Raw genomic sequence first — 18,271 nt, 5'->3', positions numbered from 1 at the left:
AAATATGATTGAAATGAAAATATAAAAAAATAATTGGGCATATTGTTTATAATTTTGAATCTTTTAAGTAATATTTATATTAATTCTTTTATTTTTCATAACATTTTATAACCAATACAAAACGAAGGTAAAAGCATCGATCTAAACTCACCAATCTCGCAAAAACCTAAGAAATCATATCAAACGAAAAATAAGGGAAGAGGACGAAATATTGAACCGAGTATGGCAAGAGACAGCTGCTTGGCTCGCGTCACCGCCGGAGTCGCCGTTGGAGGCGCTGTTGGTGGTGCTGTTGGTAAGTTCCTAGTTCTTCCACTCACTAAAACCCTAAACCTCATTGCTCTGTTTTGGTTAGGTACTCAAAACATTGAAATCAATAAGTTTCTCTTTTCATTTTCAGTAACATCAACTATTATTATCGTTTTGAAATCAGAAAGCCAAATGGAAAATAGCAATTATCGGCTTAGGATTCTGTAACTAAATGTTTAAATTCTGAGCTTTAAACAATGGTTCTTTTTTCATTGGATAACGGTTTCTTTCTTAACTGATTTTAGCTCACAGTGTTGATTCTTTGCAAGGAAATTGAGTGAAAGAAAAAACCCATCAAAGTAAAGAAAAAATGGGTTTTCTTTTTAGTTCATAAAACTCAAATTGAAACAAAACCCCCACTTTTGGTTTAAGAATGGAAGGGAATTCTTTATTTGTGTAATTTTAGAATCAGCTATTAGGCTTGCCATTTATTTATTTCCTAGCAAAAAGAGGAAAACAAACAAATAAATAGAAGGATTATATTTATGATCATAATTTGGTACCAATGTGGAAAATTGCTTCTTTTATTAATTTATTATATGTATGGAGGACCAAGTAAAAAGTATGAACTAATGATTTTTGGTTAACTAAGTACTTGTTTTGAGTTTTTTTCCCTTTTCTTTTTCATTGTTGATTCTTTGACTTCTTTTATGATCTCAATGAATTCAATGAGACTGATGTTTATGCTTATAGTAAATTGTCTTATTGAATATGCATTTAGACTATTAAGCAATTATCTCGTGTGATGGTTTGTTTCAGTTGGTATACTTAGAAAATATAGTGCTTAAATTGAAAAGAAAATGATTTCAGAGACAAAACTATTGCAAATCTGTAGTTTTGGGATTCAGAACAGTGTCATTGTTTCTTATTCTTGGCATATGTAAAACACGTTGCAATTCATTTACAGCTAACGATAGAGAGCTAGCTTCCATAGATCTCGAGCCATCCTTTCCATGGCTTTCAAACCCTATTCCTTTAGTTGGAAGCTAAAGTTCTAAGCATTAGGAACATGGTGCCTGAGTTCAATGCACACACACATAATTTTCAACTAACAATAGAGGCCATGTTCTAGGACAGCGTGCTCCTATGTTGTTTTGACTCTCTGTTTTTCTTGAAGCACCTCTGTATAAAACCCATGTTTGATTCATATCCGGACAAAATTGGTATGGAGACTTTATCCTCCAAAGGGATCGTCCAAATTCATGAAATAAACTTGAGAAATTTTCTGTTTACTCTTGTCGTAAACATTGTTTTACCTGTCAGCCACTCAGAGTGTCCCTAGAGATTGGAAGAATGAGGATGAATGATTAGGAAGAGGATTAGACGATTCTACAGGATTGCAGGGTCAGAGTCTTCTGTTGGTATCTTTTAAATGTGGCAACTTTCTATCTTTGCCAAACAAACTCCTTTCCTAGATCCTTTTTGACACGATTCTTAATTATTTGTTGCACTATATCATATTACTTGGTTTTATTTTTTATCTTTTACTTTTGGACTCTTAATGTGATTTTGCTCATACAGGTGCTGTATATGGGACTTATGAGGCTATTAGGTACAAGGTAATGTACAGCATTTTACTTTCTATTTCTAGAGATGAAACAATGTCAATTATGTTTTTACGTTTTCATATTTGCTGATATCTCACCACACGAATTACAATAGCGTTCCATGGATGTATGATTCATATTTCTATGAACCATGAAAACAGTATGCTGTGTCTTTGCTGTTTGCATAAGATCACTTTGTGCATATCGAGATTCATATTTTCGGATTGTGCAGGTACCAGGACTGCTCAAGATTCGATATATTGGGCAAACCACACTGGGTAGTGCGGCAATATTCGGACTGTTCTTGGGCGCAGGAAGCCTAATCCATTGTGGGAAGTCCTATTAAACCAATTCATTGCTCTTCTTAAAGGCCTCTCAGGATGGTGGCTTGGCTTTAATTATTACAATCAAAAGTGTTTTTATGCCTCGGTTCTGTTCATCAAGTTATTTGTATGGGCTTCTCTGGGTGAATGAAAATATGAACATATATTTCGACTTCAATGTCACATAAAAATTCCTTCTTTGCCTTTCTTATTTTCTGCCAACTTTTTACTATGATAATTTATCACCTCTGTTGAAGGGAGAAATGTGATTGTGGTGATGTTCGGCGGTTTACTCTTTTTAGTTTGGGCAAAGTGTCGCAGATGGTGGTACTATAGAGGAGGTAGATAGTGAGTTAGCTTACTGTTCATCGTCTTCCTGAGTTAACTCACTCTCTACCTCTGTACAGAACCACCGTTTGTGTTTTTTCACCCAATTCAGAAGAAATGAACAGTCAAATACTATCACTATCTCATCTCCATTAACAAAATTCAAGTTTGAATTGTAATTTGTCTCTCAGGTAATATTTTGTTTCAAGACCATCCATATCATGATTTTAATGTCGTTTTGACAACAAAATTAACATTGTATGTTTAATCATAATTTTAAAAGAATTCAACATTGCTAAATTTGTTGGATCTTTTATGCTCAAGTATAACACTTGGGTGTTAAAAGTGTAGATTTGTTTCTTTTTTAACTAAAATTTACAGAAAATTTTATGATTAAATTGTTATTAATTATTCAATTTTAAAATGAATAAACTAGTTTGTCCATTTTTGACTTTTTACCAATTTTAATGTATGCAATCCTTCTTTCACCGGAAATAAATGTATGCAATGCTTCGTTTTTCTTTATTTTGTTAGATGGGCATGTAGGAAAATTATTGTGCTGACATCTGATTCTTTGTATTATTTAGGTTAATTTGTAAAATACGTGTCTATTCATTAGATAATGAAACTTTTGTATGGACGTTAATGATTAGATATCAAAATAATAATACAAAGATACTTATTTGACAAAATAAATAAATATTTAAAATAAAAAATATATAATTTAAACACTTATTTTACAATTAAATCTTTTATTTGTTTATTTAATATCAGGTATAGGTTTCAGCCCAGCTTTCTTTTGTAGGAATCTATTCCATACTATTTTAAGTCAAATACTCTGTTTTGTTAGGCTTTATTTAAATTGGAAAATAAATAGTATTTAATTGGAAATAGTTAAAAAAAAAACTGTTGACACGATATTCATTATTGAATCAAATTAAATCTTCAAACTTCAACATTCTTAAAAATTGAATTCAATTAGGTCTTAATATCAGCCACGTTTTTAGTTATACATAAATTAAATAAATCAAAGTTGGGAAACGAAAGCAAAATGAGGATTATTGTTCAAGCATTCCAATTTCCATACAATAAAATACAGCAAAATGATGCCAATGGTTGCAATATTCAGGTCCAAAGAAAGCGATGCATAGTTTTAAGAGAGACCCCAAAACAGTACAAATACTCTACAATCATAGGTGTTACTGTGGCATTTGGCCATGAGGTGGGGGACCTGTCGTCGGCTGAGACGGCATACCAGGCTGACCACCGGACTGCAGTAAGTGGAAGCAATAACAAGTGAGTTTCGTATGAACACGAGTACTTTTACCTAAATACAATTGCCTCAGAAGAGGCTGCATGAAAAATGCAGGCGTGTTCCGTTATACCATTAAAAATGGGGAGAGTCAAGAAAGAAGTAATATACTCAGTTACGTGATTCTTATTGATGTTCTATCACATATTTTGGCCGTGAATCCGGTCACCAACATAAAATATAGGGACAGGCAGAACAAGATCAAGGAGAGAGAATTACATCATTTACCTGGTAAGGATTGTGCCCAGGCCTCATTGGCATCTGACCACCCTGCGCACGATTGAATGCACCACCCTGCAGATACATTTGGCCGACGCCCATATTTGCTGGGCCCTGCATATTCTGCATACTATTCGGAAAACCTCCAACTGAAGGGCCACCACGACTAGTGGGAAATGATCCTGAGTGCCTAGGAGTCGCACCCATAAAATGGCCTTGTGGTATGGAGGAGGCATCTGATTCATAGTACCTTGCATACCCTAAAATTTTGAAATACATTTGATCAAGCTTCTAAAATTTGTCTAACCCGTGTCCAAAAATTGTATGCATCTCGTCCATGTATGCAGCAAGTCAGGCAAATGAACCATAGAGAATAAAACATGTGCCCTCTTTGGAAACAAATTAACTACAATTCACGGGAGCAAATAATTTGAAAATGAAAACCATGGTTGCAAACAGAAAAATATGCAGTAGAGCTATTTACAAGGTCATACCAGTGGACCAGGCATTGATGAAGATGGATTGAAAGATGCTGGCATTGAGGATGGAACTGGCGAAGGCATACCATGAGGAGGGCGTTGTAAATGAGGATGTAGATGCATGGGCACATGAGAATGCGATGGAGGTTGTAGCTGTTGCATATTTGGAGGTGCCATTGGCATAGGTGCATTTGCTGTTGCATTGTCCGTTGTTGCTGTTGTTGAATTTGTTGAGGGTCTTGTTGATATCCATGCTGCTGATTGGCTAGAAGAGATGGATGTGGTCCAGGAGGAAGAGGAGGAGCTCCAAAAAGCATGGGACCTGGATGAATCTGCTTTTGGTCCCCCTGAGAAGATGCATCAAGAGATGGAACCGATAATGGCATAGGAACTCCGATACCAGGAATTGTTCCCTCATTTCGAGTTGCAAATGGTCCTGGGGTGGTTGGGCCTTCAGGTGCTGCAAAATTGCCGGGCATGCGTCCAGCTAATGCAAGATTTTGCTCACCATAGCCTACATGCAGTTCATAGTGCTATTAAGTATTAACCAAAGTACAAATAGTCCAACATATTTACAGAAGTTTTGTAATAAATACAATGACTTGTGCGACTGAATTATTCAGATAAAGTGGACAATAAATAACAGCTTAAACATCCTTTTCTTTTTGCCTATTTCCTTTCCAGATGGGGAAGATGAAAAACTGTAAAAAAAAAAAAGAGGCAATAAGTAGAAATCTTGATTCTGACCAATGTTAAATTTATCGCGAGCAGTATCTCCAGGCCTATTTCTGCACCAAAACTTTGTTGTGTGATCATTGCTACCACTGCATGATTATGTAAACAAGTTATACAACTGATGATGGGTTTGACATAAGACTGATGAGACTTGGTGCTTATCAGTACAGGGATGTAGCCTGGAATAAATACCACTAGAATGGAAAAGAACATAAAATCAAATAAAACCAGATGAGCTCTAGAAATTTTGTTGTATTTAAACCATACACTGCATTTACAATGTTCGCTGATCAAATAGTATTGAGCCAGACAAGGATCAGATAATATTTCAGTTTCACGGATGTCCACAAACCAATTTCGTTCAGTCTCTATCTCAAAAAGTCAAGCATCAAATATAGCCAACACTAGCCTGCAGTCAAACAGTTGTACGCATATCGACAAATACAAGCATAGGCATGCATACAACTATTTTAATTTTCATATGAAATGCATAAACTACAAGGAAATTTTTAAAGGTAGAAGATTCGAAGTAAACTTTCATTATATGTGTTATGAAAGGAAAAATATATCATATACATATACATAAACACTCAAATAAATAACACACCCATACTTTACTCATAATATTCCCTGACATTCACCATACACAACCCATAGTATTCTATTAACCCGTAATATTCTCTAACAGAAATCAACAAGAAGCATGCAGGACAATTATAAGTCCTAGAATGGGTTTACCTGCATAGAAGATATCCAATAGGATGCCAGGCAATATCCCACACACTATTATCATGTGCACTGGGAAGGTCAACCTGTGGAGTTTCATGCCTGTACATCAGAATAATGTTTAGCAATTGTAAGTATAAAATATCACCCACCCATCATTAATGCTAAAGAGTCTAAATCCCCCCTTAATTTTTCACTTCTTCAAAGTAAGCATTTATGTTTTTATTGTACCCAAATAAGTCTAACCCTCAATTTTCATCCAAATACACTCTTATTACACACAAAAATAATTTTTCTTTGAATTTTTTTATTTAGGTACAAATTAAAGGTTAGAGGACTATTTGGTTATAAAGGTTAAAGGCTTATTAAGGCATCATGAATTTAGTACATGAATGTGAAAAGGCATCATTATGAATCCAGTACGCGTATATAGTAAATAAATGAGTAGGGGTGTAAACGAGCCGAGTCGAGCTCGAGCATTGTTGAGCTTGACTAGACTCGAAAACTTGTGAGCTTAAAATTTTTAAGCTCGACTCGAAATCCTGAACTGAAGCTCGTGAGCAGCTCGAAAAGGCTCGAAATGAAAAACAAATCTTAAACTTAACAAAATTGAAATCCTTAAACTCGAACTCGAACCTAAGTCTTAAATACATGAAATACTTATTGTATTTTTTTAAAAAAATCAACACAAATGTTAATATTATTAATAATTTATTTTTTAAAAATAAAATTAATATATTATATTTTCAAGCTACTCACGAGCTTTTCGAGTCAAGTATCAAGTAGCCCGTTTCGGCTTGTTAAGAATTCGAGTCGAGCTCGAGTTTGAGTCGAGTCCATTCGATCCGAGTATTTATCGAGCCTTGACCGAGTCGATCTCGAGTAGCTCGGGATCTGTCTCGTCTCATTTACAGCCCTATAAATGAGGACGCTTATAGATAAATATCATAAAATGAATTTTAATATGAAAAATAATTTAACATAAATACTAAAAACGAAGAAGAAAAAAAATACTTTTTTTAAAGTAAAAACTCTATTTCCCTCACGGTATCATTAGCCAATATGACTCTGACTATGTGTTTTAACATCATCCAGATCTATAATTTTTAACATGTTTTGATGTCTTTTGTAATTGACATTGTCACTCGCCAACTTAATAATTCAACCTAAATATAAATTCCAAGAGACAAATAACCAAGGTAATAGTGAAACAAATCATACAAATGATAACCAAGGTCTTTTGTGACCTGGAGCATAGAGGACAAGACAAAACTAGGGAATTCAGTAATGCAGCCAGTACACTTACCCAACAAGCCAATGGAAAATGGATCCATCATAACTCCCACTGACAAAGTATTCTTCATGGAATGGGTGCCAAGACAGTGCTGGAAAAAGCAGAGGTCAATATGTTAAAGAATTCTTTATTCAAATCATGCAAGAAGAGAATTAAATGATCAAGCAAGATAATAACTATAAGCCACAATCAACCCAGTCTTTTTAAGAGCTCTATCACAACATATTGGAGACCAAAAAACTGCATTCAAGCATATATTTAATGATCAGGCGCTTTTAGTATCCATATGCAAGGGGTCCGCTTAGAATAAATCTGACTAACCAGTCACATCTTCCTATGGCCTCGGAAAGATTCAAGTTCCTTCATAGCTCTAATGTCATAAAGCTGAAAAGGACAAAGTAAATATGGGGAAAAAAAGAAGAAAAAGCATATATAGTTATATATCTACTCCCATTAATCACATAACAGCTTTGCAGTGATAAAGAAGATCCTGACTTTGATAATTTGATCCTTTCCGGCAGTCAACACCCAATTCCCATTTTGGTTCCATTTGACACAAAGAACTGTGTTTTTATGGCCATGACTGCAAAAGACTTGCATTATTAACCAAAAAAAGTCAAAATCATTAGCTATTATATGTGTTTCACCAAGAAAGTTACTCACAATGAGCAAAGCTCTCTCCCTGTCTTAGCATCCCAAAGTTTCACAAGGTTATCTTTTCCACCTAAAGAGTGGCCAAGCATGGCATTACAATGACAACTTGCAAAGATATCATGAAAGAGGGGCTTGGAAAATAAACTTGATACACACCTGAAACCAGTAAGGATTTTGTAGGATGCCAATCAACACTTTTGACATCCCACCCATGGCCTGCCTGAGTTCAAAACATGTATGAAACTCTTAGGTTAATTCAAGCATACAGAAATCTATATAGGGAAGATATTAATGAGGCAAAAATACCATCAAGAAAAAATGAAACATACTAATTCATATAGCGAATGCTTTACAAGCCAAGAAACATTACCGGTTAATGAACGCTCCTCCTGGCACCTGGCAAAGTCCCACACTTTAACAGTAGTATCATCAGAACAGGAACAAAATTTTAAATCTGTCCTACAAAAACTGTTAAAAGAGTATATCTTAAATTCTATATTAGATAAAAATCTAAACCGAAAAAGGAATGTCAGAAAAGGCACCTTAAGTCACGAACTGATTCTTTGTGAGCAGACTTATTGACCTTAACATTATTCATGTTGTTCTGCCAATACCTAAAAGGTAAATTCACAAATACGCTTACAACAGAGAAAAAAATATGACTAAGCCAAATAAGAATTCACAAGCATGAAAGCAGTAACGTTAAATCACACAACAAAAGAATGTGAAGAATACATACTTTATTGCACCTCCATCATCACCAGAAACCATCCAGTTGTCATTGTGACTCCATACCATAGACCTGATGGCTTGATCATGGGCCTAAGTATTTTAAGGGGAATAAAAGGTCCAAAAGTCATCAATTTAGAATCTCTAATGAATAATCCTAACTAAATAAGATAAATATGTCAGTTAATAGAAGTATACCTGAAGAATCATTTCAAAATTGAATGATTGTCCATTCCATAAAGTAAATTCTCCACTCTGAGAACCTGTGATGAGACGTCTACCCGTAGGAGTCCACTAAAGGGGGAAAAAACTCAGTATAACTGCTCTAAATTAGTAACTTCAAACAAAAATCCTTTTTCTCCCTTTGGGAAGTAGGGGGGGTTAAATTGGTGTTCCAGAGAAGGCAGAAAAAAACAACAGTAAAACCAAATCCCTTCACACACAAAGTCGTAAACAATTGCAAAAAAGAAGCATCATCAATAGCAACAATAACAAGTTAAGCTTTTTCCACGAACAATAACAAGTTAAGCTTTTTCCATGACATCAGCTGTCATTACCATAAAAAACATCAAGAGATAAGGCATGTAAACATGCAAGTATAAAAAGGAAGTTGCTTCTATTAAGTATCACTACTTAACTATACCTAATAGTAAACCGAGGATAAAAAATAATTAAGACAAATTGGATGGCTTTTATCTATCTGATATCCAATTGTTGATTGAGATAGCCTTTGTTGGGTAAACAAGAAATCCCAAACTTTTAGAAGTTAATTTAATTTGATGGGTATGTGATCACATTAAACAAATTAAGACAGCATGAGTTATCATTTCTTGCAAGAAAAGCTAGTTATGGAGCCTTTCAACTTTTTAAAAAAAAATATCAATCCCAAAGTCAGATGCCAAACAATTCTGGGCCCCATTGCTTCCTAGTTCCTAATTATCAAGCAAGACTGAAGCATTTAATCACAGAAATACTAGAACATAATTGCATGAGATTGATTCTAATTTAACTCCCTGAGGAAACATAGTGTACCAAAAAAAAATTCTAATCTAACTCACCAAAATGCGATTTATTGAACACCGGTTTTTGTTTAGTGATGTATGAACAAATTTGGCAGCGAAGCCTGTGGATGGGTTATCTAAATAGGCAGCTGCAGGCAACATCTGCATGAAAGATCAACAGAAGTACAAGTTAAATCTTAAAATTCATAATCCAAGAAACAAAAGAAAAAAGAAAAAGAAATTTTAGTAACATCGATTGCAGCTGCTGGTGTAGGCTGCAAAGTTGTCCTGTCCCTTGCATCCCGCTGTGATATTCGAACCTGCATAATCACAGCTATTATTAGATTACAAGTATGTCACCCTCATTTGAGATTCAAAAGGAAACAAAAAATGTGTTTGCTATCTTACATAAGAGAACATGCCCCTCAAACAAAATAAACACAGATATAACAACAACTATGATTCAGATAATCTGCATTATTTTTCCTACGAATATAAACCAATACACCCCTAATCATGAAAGGTGATTATGGGTGTAATGGTAGGATCTAGTCATGAATCATGAACTGATTATGATACACGCAATTGACTGATATTTGATCCAAAAAGTAATTAAGAGCAGCTACTATGAGCAACTACAACATAAAAACATTTCTGGACATCAACTTAATATTGTCCCTACATAGCACAAAACCATACAGCTTAACACCATACAGGATTGAATACAACAGTCGAGCAACATCAAATCCATGTAACAAAAAAGCACAAAAAGCTATAGAAGGAAAAAGGCTGTCAGTAAAGCAAATTGAATAATAAACTTGGCAAAACGCTACAGAAGGAAAAGAGAGAAATCAACGATCATTTTGATATAAGAGCAGGCTTTCAACCACAAAAATTATAGAAGCAACATAAGCCATGTAAAAAAAACATAAGCACCCACGATAATAAGAATCACCATTCTGACCATGCAACCACTTATAGAAAGATATATAAAAATACATATGAAAGTGGCAAAACATGAAAATATCACCTGCATATATCGCACAACAGTGCTACTATAATCAACAGCCCTCCTCTGGGTCATCTTTCTCATTCTTTTTGCAGCAAAATTGTCACCATGAGCTGAAAGAAGTATTTAACAGAAAAGCAAAAGAATTAGTTAGCTAATTTCTCAAGTGAATTGCAACTCATAATCTAAACACGCAGTTGAGATAAGCCATATTTTTTAGACCTAGAAGTGTTACCATAATATAAGGCTCATGGTGCAAAATGAACCTAAAAGTGTAAATACATTGCCTACAACCAATCGAAGCAAGTAACTATTTTTAGATGTGGTTTAGTATGCAATCACCTAAACTTTGGATTTCAAGAACCAAGTAACTATTTCTTGATAGAATTCTTACAATGTCCACTAATTTGAACTAAAACAAATGCAAAACTGTAAGCAAAAGAATCTGAGGAATTATTATTCTACCGTCATAAGGAAGATTCTGAGGAGGAGGAGGAGCATGGTGGTGATACTCTGAGTTAAGAGTAGTAGAAGATGCTGAGGGCTGCCGCGTCATTTGAAGAGGCGGAGGACCTCTCTGAAACTCCCCACCTTGCGGGTGCGGCTGGTTCTGCTGCTGCTGTGGATCACCGTACATCATTGGAAAAACCCCGGAGAAACTAAACCATATAACGGTGAAGAACTGGAGTGAGTGTACTTGCAAAGCACTGAATAAAACCCTAAACCCTAAATTCTGTTCAGGAATTGGGAGCGGGATTTTGTGTAAAGGAAAATGAAAAATAAATCGGGTTTTGGTCTTTACCTATTTATGACAATGGATTAGTATTTATACGATGAACGGTTACTCCGTTTTATTACGAAGGATAACTATATATTTTAGTATCTAAACTTGATCTCAGTGCTCAATTTAGTACCTCTTTATCTAACCTAAATGAACTTTATTTTTTTATTTAAATTGATATCCGAATTTTATTTTATTTTTTTATTTAATTTATTGTTTAATATATTTTTAATCTAATTAAATATTAAATTAAACTTTTTAATTTAAAATATTACTTGAATTTGATTTGATTACATTTCAATTTAGGTAATAAGTAAAAAATGAAAATATTGATAAAGTTTTTTTTAATGTAAAATCAATTTTATTTTAAAAGAGAAAGTATGAAAAAGTATTCTAAAGTCAAAAAGTTAGATATTGTGATAAATTCGGATTTTTTTAAATAATATGTTAAAATAAAGAAATAAATAAAACACAAACTTTGAATAAATAAAGAAAAAAACTCTGAACAAAGCCCAAATATCTTTTATATTTTAGCTTTGACAGTACTTTTCGAAGCCCAAAAACCCTACATTCTTCTTCCGCTTTCTCCACGGCCGCCTCCGCCGAATCTAACACAATTTAGATATCTGTATCGATACTGAATCGCGTCGAAACAGGTCTGCCGTCTGAAACGCTGTTTCCGATCATTGGAGATTTTCAGGTACTCCACACACAAATTATCTAGGAGTCCCATTTTACATTGTTTCCACTTTTTGCACAGTCGATTTTAAGTTATAGGTTAATTGTTCGAAGAATCTTGATATCTATCTCTCCAATACATTCGTGGTTTATGTTAATCACACTGGAACCCCTAAACCTGACTTTAGTTGTTCCTTTCAGTGTGTTGATTTGGGAATTGGGGTAGTAAACAGTTCAGATTTTCTTTTGTATCGTGTTTTAGGTATTTATGTTTATCACGTTAAGAGAATTAGGATTCCTTCACATTTTTACCTTGTGAGATTTCAAGCTCTTTACTTTTCCGCCATTAGAGTAGAGCTGACTTGAGGTAGTGTTCCTCTCTCGAATGCCTCCTTACAGTTACAGAATATGAATTTGGATGGCTATCTGTGAGACTGGCTTTAATTTGGAACTAATATTGGCTGTTTTGTGCGTGTGTATATAAATTGTTTTTAATGCTATGTTGATCTGAATCTTCATTTTCTTGAATTATCCTTGTTGGACACTCGTATCCTATGCATATCGAGAGATAATTATGGGGATATGATCCTTTAAGAACCTTCCAAATACGAGAAAATTGTGGGAAAAAGTTAAAAATACCCATGTTAAACAAAGACCTCGTCAAAATCTCATATCCGAGTCTGAGTAACGTAGCTGTAATATGCTTAGTGCATTGAAACATTTTAACAATTTGGAGACGCCCTCATATAAACTTGTTAGAGAGTCATTTTCTCAATGATAAGGAAACTGTTCATCTCTAGCTTATATATCCATAACTTATTTTTAATGTGCATGTGTATACATCTCCTTGTAGCATCGTTGAAGATATTTAATCTAACTTTCATGTGGATATATAAGCATCATCTCCTATCAGCGTAATTGGTCACCATTTTTTATAGTGCATCACTGCACGCAAGGCTGTCAGCACACAAATACTTCAAAGAAAGATATTTGGAGGAAGAGAAACAAAAGAAAATGATAGAATGTAATTTAACTTTTGGGATGTGTGCATTCAAACATGTCTTGTATGTGTATTTTTGTTGTTTTCCTCCCATTTAAATTCTATATTCGCCTCTGATTATAGTCTGTTTTTTTCACAATAATGGTAGTAGGCACAATTATCTCTCCCCCATTGTGAAGAAGAATATTTGCTTAAGTTGATGTTGTGTCCTGCACTACCCGCTCCTCCTCAAGATCATAACTGTAGTTGTACTTGATTCGGGGGGAAGCGGATTGTCAGAAACAGGAAATCTTTGTTTTGCCAATGGCTGCTTCTACAAAAGTTCTCAACCTTGATAATCCTACTCAAACTGGAGAGTGGACTGTTGTTTTACCCCGTAAGGGCAAACATAGAAGGAATTCCCAGAAAATAACAACAGAAAAAGGACAGCAACATGAACAACAGCCGTGGGTTCCAACCGATCTTGAGGTCGATCCTAAGAGACAATCAAAACTTATGCATAAGATACAAGTATGCATGAAGAAAATTGAAAACTCAAGATTTTTTCTGGTTTTCTTGGATCAGATGCAAAGTCAAAAAACCTTGAATCACTTCCACTCGGTTATGGGATCTGAGTTGAAACTGCAGATGGTAATATATGGTATTGGCAGCATTGAATCTCATGAAACTCCTCGACTTCAACTTAGCCTTGCACTTTTAATTAAAAGAGAGTTTAGCTGGATCGGGGATATAGAGGTGTTTGATCCTGTTCTATCTGCAACTGAGTCTCGGGTTTTAGAAGCCCTTGGCTGTTCCGTTTTGTCTGTTAATGAGCAAGGCCGGCGGGAAGCTAAGAAGCCAACACTTTTCTTCATGCCGCATTGTGAAGCAGAGTTATACAACAATCTTTTACAGGCAAATTGGGGAGTGGAGGCATTGAATCGAGTGGCACTGTTCGGAAATAGCTTTGAAACTTATGAGCATCATGTGTCATTTAAGTACTATGATCAGGAAGTCTCATGTATGGATTCATCTGTAGCTGAATCACTCACACACATCTTAGCCGCCCGAAGATTCACAGACGAACACAGAATCGAGACAATTTCAGATGATTATTTTGCAGCTTTTCATGATTCAAGTTGGCATTTTTTCAGGCTTTCTTGTGAGAAGGAGCTGCAGTTGCATTGAGTTTGCGAAACATATTGTTTGTTTCTAGAATCATTTTGGCGTGATTCAAAACTGCGTGTAGGATTAATTTTTTGCTAAATGCTTCATTTGAATTCTGTAATATATATAAATAACCCTGAAGTTGTGATAAGTAGATCCTGTTAATTTGATAAAACTATACATTCCAGAAAAAAAAAGTGTATTAATATTGTTACAATATTTATTTTTTGGTTCATATTTGTATTGTTAAATCGCTGTAACATATATAAAGAATACTTGCAGATTTCAACTTGAAGCAGGAACGGTCGGTGTTCTTAGAAGCTGTTGCAGTAAACGAGCTGCAAGACGCTGAGTTATCCCACCAACCACTCGCCCCCCTAGACTCCGTCCCTCCGGTTGTTGAAGAACCTATGCCAAACCACCTTCATTAGCGAACTGCCCAACTCTATTAAATGCTATAATTGTGTTTCATTTTAAATAAAAAAATATCCGTATTCTATGTATGTTTTCAGATTGTCATATACCATATCTGAATATCTGTCGGATATAAGTATCAAACCTATATAGTTCAAGAACAATGAAGAATGAACAAGCTATACCACAAATAAGGTTTACTAACCTGTAAAATAGGCTGCAGAAGTGTTGGATCGAAATTTTCAGAGGAAGTTAGAAGCGCCCAGATTCTAAAAACCTGTTTCCTAAGATCCATCAGAGCTTCCAAATCAGCACTGGTCATTGCAAGCGCTCCATTGCCATTTCCATTGATCATCAGGGTTCGCACAAAAGACGGGGCAGAGTTGTATGTATCAGCCGCTGAGCCTAAAATAACAGCTTCAGTGACACGAACAGCCTCTTTAATCGTTAAGGTCCGAAGTTCTTCACCGTCTGGTCCCAGTAATAGTTTTAAAACAGGTTGCAATGCATCTTTTGCTGAGAAGTCTCGGTCCTTCCTTCCCTCTATAAGAAGGTCTTCTAGTCTATTCCACCTGTCGTGAACAGAAATTGAACATATCTGTATCAGTTGCATGCTTGTATCTGACACTCGTATCAAATATGTACATTACGAGTAGCTAGATTTCATGAACTGGAATGCAGAGAGGAGCAGAGGGTGTATAAGTAATTAGGTTAGGAAATACATGCCTGAACCTGCCATCCTTGAAAAGCAACTCTACAAGAGCATCTCTGAGATATGGATTTGGATCAGTGAGAAGCCTTTTAGCAAAGTATGGATATGAGGCAGCCAACACTTTAAAATTAGGATCAGCATAAAGGGCTAACCCTTCTAGCACTGTAAGTGACCTCAATATCAGTGCATAATAGGCAGGCACTGCAACAACATTGAAAACCAAACTATTAGACTTATAACAAAGTTTATTCCACACGAAATTATTATGTATTCGTATCCAGGTGTGACGGACGTAAAGTACTATAAGAAAACAAAAGAGTTGAAGCAACATAGCATGCAATAACCAAACTTGATGATAGGGCTCCAAAGCATCATTTAAATATATAGCAATCTTGCTCCAACTTTTTTTTCTTTAAGTACGTGTATCACACCCAAATTCGAGAAACATGCAAACCAAACTTGGGGCTCGGAAGTAAATGGAAAAAGATATATCAGCTCACCGTTAAAAGGGTACTGGTATAAAACATTTCCCAGGCCATCAACAAGTGTTTTGAAGTTGAGTTCGCTCACAGTGTAGTTCAGAGCATCATCAAAGAAGTCCCTTAGAGCCGGCACAATGGGAGAAACATCTACATCAGTTTCCAAAAAGTCCAAAGCATAGTAATCACGAGCCATTGCTTCATAGTCCCGATTAACCATATGAACAACATGACCGATTATGGCCGACCTTGCATCCTCTGGTGTCTCACTCATCATTCCAAAATCCAAAAATGCGAGCTTCCCTTCAGGTGTCGCCAAAAGATTACCGGGATGAGGATCAGCATGAAAGTAGCCATGTTCTAGGAGTTGTCTGAGGCTGCATTGGATGCCCGTGGTAACTAAATCTATAACCTTTAAACCTTGGCTTTCAATGGCGGATTGTTGGTTTAGTTTCACTCCATTAACCCACTCCATCGTTAGTACTTTACCACTCGTGTAATTCCAGTAGATATCTGGGACAAGGATATCCTCTTTGTCAGCATATAACGTCTTGAATTTCTTTGCATTTTTTCCCTCCTGCAAGCAACCTGCTAAAATTAACATCTCATGCACAATAATGGTACATAGATATGTGTAGTCCATGTGAATATAGTAAAGAAACTAACCTGGACATAGTTGAGCTCTTGGTAAACTCTACGGGCAAATTCGTCGATAAGGGCGACAACATCGGTCGTGATGATATCAACGTACTTATTGATGAAAAATCCCAAGCCTCTAATAAGGTAAAAATCAAGTCCAATGGCTTCTTCAATACCAGCTCGTTGCACTTTAACAGCAACAGTTTGGCCTGAATACTTAAGTTGAGCTTTGTAGACTTGGCCTAAACTGGCAGCAGCAATTGGAGAAGCGGATATCGAAGAGAATATGGATTCAATCGGAATCCCCAACTCCCTTTCGATGCATGAGAATGCATCGGCATCGGGAAATGTAGGCAATGCATCCTAGGAACATGTAAGAGTTAGAAAAGTCGGCCCCAGGAACTATTTAAAGGAGTGGGACAGTACTTTACTTGTTCGACTTTGATTTGATTCGACTTGATTCAAATATATATATATATGTGTGTGTACTGTTACCTGCAGCTCAGCCAGCTCCTCGAGATACTCGGGCGGGCAGAGATCAGGTCGAGTGGATAAACCCTGACCCAGTTTTACGAATGTTGGGCCTAATCGAGTGAAAATGCTCCTCAACTCAATGGCTCGTTTTCTCTTGTTTCGATCCAGTGTGCCATCCCTTTGATCCAACAACAACTTTGTACTAAAAGAGCCTAAGGCTACCAAGATTTCCAATGTCCTACTCACTACCTATAATAACCATACCAATTTTATAACCATTAACAGAACACATTCAAATTCTATTAATTGAAAACAACTTTGTCATTGTCAAAAGCATATCCAAATCTGATTCAATCCGATTTACATATTTTTTTTTAAATCATGGCAATTCCATCAACATTGACAAACTTGAATTCCAACTACATTTCATTCATCCAAAACGATATCATCATAGTAATAACAGTTCAAGTCAATTCGGTTTTATGTATCTATCTATATATATACTCCTCTACTACATACAAAATCCCTATCTGAGTTGAGGTACCGAGTTATCCAAAAACGAACTTTAAATATAATTCGATTTAAATTTAACCGACCCCAATATATTTAAGCATTATTCGAATTGAAACGAATGGACGATAATGGTGTTCTTCCAATTTTCGTTTGGGCCTAACCTGGACAGGTCGAGACCCATATTTGTTGGCAAGAAGTTCGGGGCTGTAAACAGAGGCATTGACGGCGCGTGCCATGGCCTTGACCTCCGCCTGTAGTTCCGCCGCCCGGTCCCCTCCCAATACTTGCAGAGCCACCGGCGTACCACTACCATCGACTCTGGGTCCTGCTTCTACCAAAGCAGCTCGAGTTCCCAACTTGTAACCCTTGGATTTCGAAATTGAAAACCGATTACCGGCCTTTGAACAGGAGTAATGAACCCCGGCTGAAACAACCAGATTCATGGCCGCCATTGTTGAAATGAAGGAAAGTGTACGCCACAGCTTGACAATTGGAGCAGTGTTATTGTATTTGCGAACACGACGTGGAGATTATTGAGAGTGGGATTTTGGGTATAACTTGGTTGCACGACTACCATGAACGTAAGTGAACCGAAAACTGCCATTTGTCACACTCTTACCCACTGCTGCTGCCGTGTTTCATCCAAATCCATAAAGATTCCTTGCATTAGATTTTCAATTATTTGTTTAAAACAATAGGTCAATCTATGTTTTGCTCCATCTAAATACTTATATTTATGATTTAGCCCCTATATATTTTTTAATTAAAATG

The 18,271-nt window shown here is 35.9% G+C and overlaps 3 protein-coding genes and 1 pseudogene across 3 annotated transcripts; 2 read left to right on the top strand and 2 right to left on the bottom strand.

Moving 5' to 3' along the window:
• Positions 1 to 195: 195 nt before the first annotated feature.
• LOC120213148 (reactive oxygen species modulator 1-like) lies at positions 196 to 2,263 on the top strand. Its single transcript, XM_039211296.1, has 3 exons — positions 196 to 295; positions 1,831 to 1,868; positions 2,089 to 2,263. Exons 1-3 carry the CDS (start codon positions 223 to 225, stop codon positions 2,200 to 2,202), a joined length of 225 nt encoding a protein of 74 aa, XP_039067227.1. The 5' UTR covers positions 196 to 222; the 3' UTR covers positions 2,203 to 2,263.
• A 186-nt stretch (positions 2,264 to 2,449) lies between these two features.
• LOC120213141 (protein SENSITIVITY TO RED LIGHT REDUCED 1-like) lies at positions 2,450 to 14,386 on the top strand. The gene is made up of 2 exons (XM_039211290.1): positions 2,450 to 2,458; positions 13,409 to 14,386. The coding sequence occupies exon 2, from the start codon at positions 13,427 to 13,429 to the stop codon at positions 14,288 to 14,290; it is 864 nt and encodes a 287-aa protein (XP_039067221.1). The 5' UTR covers positions 2,450 to 2,458; positions 13,409 to 13,426; the 3' UTR covers positions 14,291 to 14,386.
• Positions 3,540 to 11,439, bottom strand: LOC120213144 (annotated as a pseudogene).
• A 30-nt stretch (positions 14,387 to 14,416) lies between the features above and the next one.
• On the bottom strand, positions 14,417 to 18,020 carry LOC120213139 (protein ACTIVITY OF BC1 COMPLEX KINASE 3, chloroplastic-like). The gene is made up of 7 exons (XM_039211287.1): positions 17,662 to 18,020; positions 17,009 to 17,236; positions 16,541 to 16,876; positions 15,896 to 16,451; positions 15,410 to 15,596; positions 14,889 to 15,255; positions 14,417 to 14,677 (listed from the first exon to the last, which is right to left on the bottom strand). The coding sequence occupies exons 1-7, from the start codon at positions 17,950 to 17,952 to the stop codon at positions 14,555 to 14,557; spliced, it is 2,088 nt and encodes a 695-aa protein (XP_039067218.1). The 5' UTR covers positions 17,953 to 18,020; the 3' UTR covers positions 14,417 to 14,554.
• Between the last annotated feature and the right edge of the window lie 251 nt (positions 18,021 to 18,271).

This window comes from Hibiscus syriacus, unplaced genomic scaffold (genome assembly GCF_006381635.1).
Source record: "Hibiscus syriacus cultivar Baekdansim isolate YM2019G1 unplaced genomic scaffold, ASM638163v2 tig00110020_pilon, whole genome shotgun sequence".
Classification (NCBI taxonomy): Eukaryota; Viridiplantae; Streptophyta; class Magnoliopsida; order Malvales; family Malvaceae; genus Hibiscus; species Hibiscus syriacus.
Note: the sequence above shows the minus strand (reverse complement) of the source record. Positions and strands in the feature narration are given on the sequence as shown.

What these genes read in the sequence shown, in the direction of transcription:
- LOC120213141 (XM_039211290.1), top strand. Translation starts at nt 13,427, where the DNA reads ATGGCTGCTTCTACAAAAGTTCTCAACCTTGATAATCCTACTCAAACT.
- LOC120213139 (XM_039211287.1), bottom strand. Translation starts at nt 17,952, where the DNA reads ATGGCGGCCATGAATCTGGTTGTTTCAGCCGGGGTTCATTACTCCTGT. An exon ending in ATGGGTCTCGACCTGTCCAG is followed by an intron (nt 17,237 to 17,661) that starts GTTAGGCCCAAA and finishes TGGTTATTATAG; the next exon opens with GTAGTGAGTAGGACATTGGA. An exon ending in ATACCAGTACCCTTTTAACG is followed by an intron (nt 15,597 to 15,895) that starts GTGAGCTGATAT and finishes ATGTTGTTGCAG; the next exon opens with TGCCTGCCTATTATGCACTG.
- LOC120213148 (XM_039211296.1), top strand. Translation starts at nt 223, where the DNA reads ATGGCAAGAGACAGCTGCTTGGCTCGCGTCACCGCCGGAGTCGCCGTT. An exon ending in CGCTGTTGGTGGTGCTGTTG is followed by an intron (nt 296 to 1,830) that starts GTAAGTTCCTAG and finishes TTGCTCATACAG; the next exon opens with GTGCTGTATATGGGACTTAT. An exon ending in ATGAGGCTATTAGGTACAAG is followed by an intron (nt 1,869 to 2,088) that starts GTAATGTACAGC and finishes CGGATTGTGCAG; the next exon opens with GTACCAGGACTGCTCAAGAT.